Genomic DNA, 7197 nt, shown 5'->3' with positions numbered 1-7197 from the left:
AGGACCTCCTCGACGAGGCCCTCTACTACGGCCTCGACTCCCGCCTCCGCGCCGCCACGGCCCCGCCCCCGCTCCTCGGCTTCGACGCCTTCCTCTCCGCCACCCTCGTCCCCGCCGCCGACGCCCTCCCCACCGCCCTCTCCGCCGGCCCGGACGGCTCCCTCTGGCTCGCCCACGCCGGCCAGATCTCCTCCTACGGCTGGACCCTCGCCCACGCCGGCACCCTCCGGACCCACCTCGACGACATCGCCTCCCTCCGCCGCGTCTGCCCGGAGGTCGCCGCCCTCGGCTCCCTCGACTCCCCGGGGCTCCACTTCTACCACGTCGCCGCCGGCCGCCACGTCGGCTCCGTCCACTGGTCCGATCCGACCGACCCGCGGGTGTACAAGGCCCGGGTCACCGCCATCGCCGCCGCCGGCGACGCGGTCTTCGCGGCGTTCGAGTGCCCGCACCGGGAGAACTGCGTGCTGGCGGTGGACCCGGAGACGCTGCGGGTGGCGGCCGAGATCGGGCGGCAGAGCGGGAGCATGGTGAAGTCCGCGGCGCCCGGGAGGCTGGCGCACGTGCGGGAGTTGGGGCTGGTGTTCGCATCGGCGGTGAGCGCGGGGGCGTTCGGGTACTCCGGGTACATGCGGCTGTGGGACCCGCGGTCGGGGGAGGCCGTGTGGGAGACGAGCGAGCCCGGAGGGTCCGGGCTGAGCAGCCGTTTCGGGGACACGTTTGCGGACGCGGACGTCGACGGGGAGGAGCTGGCCATCTACAAGGTTTGCTGGAAGTCCGGGGACGTCGGGGTGGCGGACCTGAGAAGGCTCGGGACCGGCGGGGGGAACGGGATGGACCCCTGGGTGTACCCAACGACAGCGGAGCAGTGGAGTGCGGCGGAGGGGGGAGAGAACAGCATTGTGCACTGTTACAAGAGGCAGGTGTTCGTGAGCCGAGGGAGGGGATTGGAGGTGTGGTCGCAATTGGAGAAGGGGAGTTATAGGAGGAGCTATGTGGACGGGGAGGAGGACGCCAGGCGGGGGATGGTGCGGAGGATGGAAGGCGGAGGTGACCGGCTGTTTGTGAGCAGGGAAGGGATGGAGGGAGTAGAAGTGTGGGAGAGCTCATATTTGTCCCGTGCTGTCTCCCTTCCGTAGACCGTAACTTGTAAGTTGAAAACCTGCACATCACGCAACTACCAAGTGTTTGTAGGAATTCCTCTTAGCGCATGTCCGGTTGCTCGAACTTATTGAAGTGAAAATAGTCACTTTTGAAAAAGCCACTTTGAAAAAAGTGACTTTTGACTTCGGTTGTTTGATTGATCTGAAGTTAAAAAAAGAAGAAGAAGAAGAGAAAACTGTAGTTTTGTGTCTTTGGTTGTTTGATTGTACATGAATTGTAGTTTGAAATTCAATTTAAATTTTAAATTTGAATTTATACTCGTGATTTGAACACAATTTTAATTTGATTTTTGAATTTATATTTAAATCTAAATTTATAACTCAAATTGAAAATGTATTATTGAATTCTCAATTCGAATTCAAAATTCAAGTTAAAACTGATAATTGAAATCAAATCCAAAGATAAAACTTGAATTTGACTTCAGATTTAAAATTAGAATATAAATTTGTAAACAATCTCAGCTCTGAACAGCTCTTTTGGCTTCAAATCCATGTCAGTTGGATTGATTAATTGGAGTAGTTTCAAGTTTCAACTAGCTCAGTCCTAGGATCTTCATTTTATGATATTATTGAACAAATATTGTAAAGTTACTGTTTCTTGTTGTGGTTTTTAAATCTTCTTTTGTGTGTGTGTGTGTGTGCGCGTGTGTGTGTGTGTGTGTGGACTGTGGACATAGATTTGTGTCTTGAATACCTTTATAGAGCATGAAGTTGATTAATTGCTTGCAGTTGGCCTTGTGGGAATTTTCAGTTTTCATGATTTGTGTTAAGTGACTAGTAGGAGATTTTGGAGTTTACGAGATAAAAGAGAAAGTGTTTTGGAACTTTTAAGTTCATGTTTGAACTGGAGACTAGTGATGTAGTGTTATCAGTTGATGAAAACTGAAGGTTTCTAGCAAAGTAAGATTGTTGAAATGAGTGATCATTACACATTTTTTGCTCATTCTTTTGTTTTCGTCGGTGACACAGGCTGTGAAAATGATTATGCTACTGAAGCAAACTACATTTGTTTATTTTCCCCCCTCTAAGAAGCTTGAAATTTCTAGTATTTGCCTTCGCACAATAAAATATTCCTCTCTAACCTTTGTTTAATGCTCGCCTTGAGCTGAAATTGGGAGGACTGTGCTTGGATTTAAAATAGTTTGGATTTGTACAAAACTTAACTTTGGGTTTCAAGGATTTCAGCAGTAGAGAGAGGAAATGTTGTTGGAAATAGCTACAAAGAGAATAAGTTATGGACCAGTTTTTGATAATCTTATCTTCCCATTTTCTCATTTAATCTTTTTCCTTTGTTGGACTGAACTTTGTGTTGGCATTCAGTTGGACTGAATCTGAGTGCGTCCATGATCGGGCTGGAACCGATGGTTATCTCATTGAATTAGCATTACGTTTATCTCGTTTGTGTAGTCATATTAGAATAACAAATAACTAACCGATAAAGGCCAAAATTTTCACCTTATCTTTAATGTGTTTGATGCATTACAAATATATGGGTTATTCTTTGGTGAATAGAACCTGAAAAAAAATACTCGATCCGAAAATCAAGAGAAATTCGTGTACCTATTTGAGGGAGAGAAAAATCACTTCCGTCATTAACCCGTTGAATCTAGAGGTTCTCGAACAGTGGAAGATAGGCTTAGCTCATTTGTAACTTGGTTTACCGTGGGTTTTGTATGTTGGGGATATTCATCGACGATCTAAGGACGCATGAATCAACCTCTACGATGGTGGACTGATCGTGTGCGAGGAACGTGCAACGTGATTTGCCTCCACCTGAAAAGGTATGATCTGATCTTCCGCTGCTTTCAACACTTTGCGTGCAGAATGGAAATTATACCTATAACTGTCCGCCCAATCGAATAATGTCTATTATTTAACTCTTAGTTTATGCGGATGAGTCATGCAGCAAAAGGTAATGGAAAATACAGCTGTTGCATATTCACAATCGTCAACAATTGCTTCTGAATCTGATCAGCTCTCAGAGAATGCGGTTCCACATAATTCAAATCATAAGCAATAGGTTCTGTTAAACACTTTCCTTGATCTCATTGTTTTACATGTATGCATTCTCAAAGTAGTAACTGTGCTGTGTTGATTCAGATCCACCAGGAAATCTTGATGTGCAAGAAACATTACCTAGAGACCATTTTCTTTGAATTTCATATCCTTCTGATAACATGTTTTATGGCACAGAATTGTACCCTTAGTTTTGTGTAATTTATTCTTCCTTATGGATGAGGAGCCCAAAGTTGATTTCAGCCTGAAGAAAGCATAATGGAGGTGATATCCACTACTGGGAAGTTGTGGCATAAATTTGCAAACTTTAATTGAAAATTTTGGTAAGGAATGTTATCGACTTTGATTCATAGTATTGGTATAGCATGTCATCAACTTTGATTCAAAGTATTGGTGTAGAATGTTATTTCTATTATATGTCGGCTTTGCACTTGAGTAAGTCCGAAAAACTTCTACTTTTTGTAATTTTATTAAGATATATTTTTGGTACAAGATATATTGTTTGTTTCAGCTCTACTGCTCTATGGGTGGAGGCGTGGAGCACATTCTTTGCTGGTTTGAATCCACTGAGCAGTGTTTTGATAAAAAACTTTATTAATTTTTGTAACAATGCCGAAGAAAGAAAATTATCTCTCACACGTGCATTTAGAAAGGATTTAGATTTTCTCTATCTCATGTGACATATCTTCTGCTAGGTATATGTCTGAGCCTAATATATTGGTATGCTTTTGTTAGTTTAAACTTTTTGATATCTGTTCAACTTGTTAAAATGGGCCACCATTCCTTCATGTCCGTGTCAATTTGTCTGCTGAAAAGAGCGGATTTTTCAGCCATACATTATGTAGTTTCTTATTTTAATATCATCTGTCGGTCAATCAAGTAATTCAATGCAATTAGAATCGAGTTTCTTTTTGTTTCTTTTGTACTGTCAATTAAAACTTCTGTGCTCAATTACTTGCTGTTCGCAGGAATGATTGGAGCTTAGTCAAAAACTTTCTATCTTCTCGGCTGAAGCAGATATGGAGAGGTGTGCACCTAGGTTTCAGATAATTTTAACGTACTCCCTATATTAAGTCTTATTCCTATTGGATGTTTTTAATTCAGGATTGTTCATTCGAAGGTCCTGGCTGTATACTCTGAAAAGCCCGAACAGGTGGTCGAGTTGGGCCAAACAACAGAGTCCTTTATTAGATGGGAGTGAAACGTATCTGGAGTTGGTGAGATGGCTTGATGAAGGTGATTGTACGATTTCGTGACTCTGACAATTCGCATGCTAAACATGCACGTTTTGTAAGCATATATATATATATATATATATATATATATATATAGAGCTAGGCTAGTATACTATCGGTAGCACGGAAGTCTCCGTGCTATCAAATTGTTTTCAATGATGTGGCTTTCAAATTGACGATCGGCTCCGTCAGACTTGATCTACACTATTAAAAGTATTTGAAAACTAAATTTCATAATTTTTCGACATTATTTGGCTAGTGATTAAAAGGTCTCAAAATTGACAATTTTAATGGTAGATGTGATGCGTTTGTGAATTAAAGGTGTAAATCAATCCAAATCTGATGAAATTTTTATAGAAAATTCTTTTCACTACTTAGAATAAGATAAGTAGTTTTGATCCTAAATTTAAGTCTTTTATCATTATTTTTTATGAGATTTTTTTTTTCAGCCGTTCATTTTTAGACTACTCGTTTGATAGGTAAATGATGCCAAAATATTATGAAATTTATTTTCCAAGTACTTTCAATAGTATAGATAAAATTTAATGGAGCCAATCGTCGATTTGGAAGTCGCATCATTGAAAACAACTTGGTACCACTGAGGCCTCCGTGCTACCAATAGTATACCAGTCTAGCTCTCTCTCTCTCGCTCTCTATATATATAGAGAGAAAGTTGAGCTGGAATGCTATCAGTAGCAAACGGGCTCCGTTGCCATCCATTTGTTTTCAATGATGGAGTGTGACGCCCCAATAGTCCCACGTCGGATGGGAAAGGGGTTGTCATTGGGTTTATACGAGACTTAGACACTAGTAATAATAATTGGGCTTAAGCAATTGGGCCAGTGGTCGGGCCCAACGAGTTATTGTTGCTAGTGGGCTGGGTCGTTACATTTGGTATCAGAGTCGGTTCACCAGCTGGACATGCGTGACGAGTCTCGGCTGAGCCAGGGTCTGGATGACGTGCTAGCGAGACGAGTCTCACATCGCTTAGTGATCTTAGGCTATGTGTGTGATTGGACTGACGAGGATGTCAGGGCCTTAACGGGGGGAGTCTGTGACGCCCCAATAGTCCCACATCGAATGGGAAAGGGATTGTCATTGGGTTTATAAGAGACTTAGACACTAGTAATAATAACTGAGCTTAAGCATTTTGGGCCGGTGGTTGGGCCCAACGAGTTATTGTTGATAGTGGGCTGGGTCGTTACATGGAGCCTTCAAATCGACGATCGACACCATTGAACATGATCTATATCACTTGAAGTATCTAGAAATCAAATTTTAAATCTTTTCGACATCATTGACCTAATTATCAAAGGGTTTCAAAATTTGTAATATTAATGGTCGATATGAGGCATTTTCTCGCTTAACGATATAAAGCTATCCAAATCAATTGAATTTTGATTAGAAAATTTTTTAAACTGTTTAGAACAAGATTTATACTATGATCTTGATTACAAAATTTCTATCGTTACTTTTTAGAGGTTATTTATTTTCAGCCGTTCCTTTTTACGCCCACTTGATGAACAAGAGAGCAATATGGAAAAAGCATGAGATTTGATTTCTAGATACTTCAAGTGGTATAGATTATTTTCAACAGTACTGTCACGCCCCGGGGTCCCTTTTAGTTTGAAACACAGCGGAAAAACGTCTAAAATTTTTTTTTTTTTAAAAACCTGACCCCAGGGTATGCCAGATCCGCCACAAATACAGAAAATCTACTGTTCATACGGACAGAGTCTCCCCTGTATTTGCACGGCGTCGCACAAGTACAAGATGTCTAAACAGAGTATAACTAGGATACAACCACAATAAATGAATAAACAAATCTCAACATTCATTCACCATTCACCAGATTTTTATCATTCAGTGTTTAAATATAAAAACCACGAGAAAACTCTTTTGAAAGCTGTTTCCCACACGGAAACACTTTTCTTTTAAAATACGCTACCACGAGGGGTAGAAAACTATTTTTCATTTCACAAAATCCACAAATCCATTTATTACATTCATAAAAACCCACATTTTCAAATGTAATAAAACTACTGAACCATATAACCTATCTAAGCTATATCAACAGAATAGTAAGGATAGAAACTAAACCGAATAACCTGGGTCGGAAGCTCTATCGACCGCTACGAACATGTCTCACGTCTCGTCTCAACTCTCACCGCCTNTTATGTTTGATCCTATAGTTGATCGTAATGCCCGTGTATCTCTTCGCTCAATACTTTTAGGCTGCGTTTGGTTCGGGTATAAGTAAGAACTTCTAGTTCTAGGGATAGGTACAAGTTCAGGTATAAGCAAGAACTAGACCAATTTTGCGTTTGGATGAAAATTGGGTTGTTCTTAGGAATAAGGTAAATAGTGTTTGGATGATTAGATTGAAACAAGAGGAATAAACGTTATAATTTGAAATTAAAATTATATTATGTAATTAATTAACATAAAAATATTACTTAAAAATAAATAAAAAATTAATTATTAATAATTAATTATAAATAATAATTAATAATAATAATTAATTATAAATAATAAATTATTAATAACGATTATCTAATTAATAATAATAATTATTATTATTAATTATTAATAAATAATAATAATTATTAATTATTCTTATTAATTAATTATAAATAATAAATTATTAATAATATTGATTATCTAATTATTAATAATAATTAATATTAATATTTATTAATAAATAATAATAATTATTATTAATAATTAATTATAAATAATAAATTAATAATAACATCGATTATCTAATTATTAAGAATAATAAT

General features: G+C 39.8%; 2 protein-coding genes across 2 annotated transcripts in view; both read left to right on the top strand.

The window, feature by feature from the left end:
* Positions 1 to 1419, top strand: part of LOC109711124 (BTB/POZ domain-containing protein At3g09030) — a 1837-nt gene extending 418 nt beyond the window's left edge. The window contains exon 2 of the mRNA XM_020234047.1: positions 3 to 1419. Within this exon, the coding sequence (XP_020089636.1) occupies positions 3 to 1139 (1137 nt within the window). The 3' untranslated portion in view covers positions 1140 to 1419. The remainder of the gene's footprint in view (positions 1 to 2) is intronic.
* LOC109710679 overlaps positions 2868 to 7197 on the top strand; it is a 22317-nt gene continuing 17987 nt past the window's right edge. Inside the window, exons 1-4 of the mRNA XM_020233412.1 lie at positions 2868 to 2944; positions 3070 to 3075; positions 4148 to 4206; positions 4284 to 4415. Of these exons, the coding sequence (XP_020089001.1) occupies positions 2871 to 2944; positions 3070 to 3075; positions 4148 to 4206; positions 4284 to 4415 (271 nt within the window). The 5' untranslated portion in view covers positions 2868 to 2870. The remainder of the gene's footprint in view (positions 2945 to 3069; positions 3076 to 4147; positions 4207 to 4283; positions 4416 to 7197) is intronic.

This window comes from Ananas comosus, linkage group 5, assembly GCF_001540865.1.
Source record: "Ananas comosus cultivar F153 linkage group 5, ASM154086v1, whole genome shotgun sequence".
Taxonomy (NCBI): domain Eukaryota; kingdom Viridiplantae; phylum Streptophyta; class Magnoliopsida; order Poales; family Bromeliaceae; genus Ananas; species Ananas comosus.
Note: the sequence above shows the minus strand (reverse complement) of the source record. Positions and strands in the feature narration are given on the sequence as shown.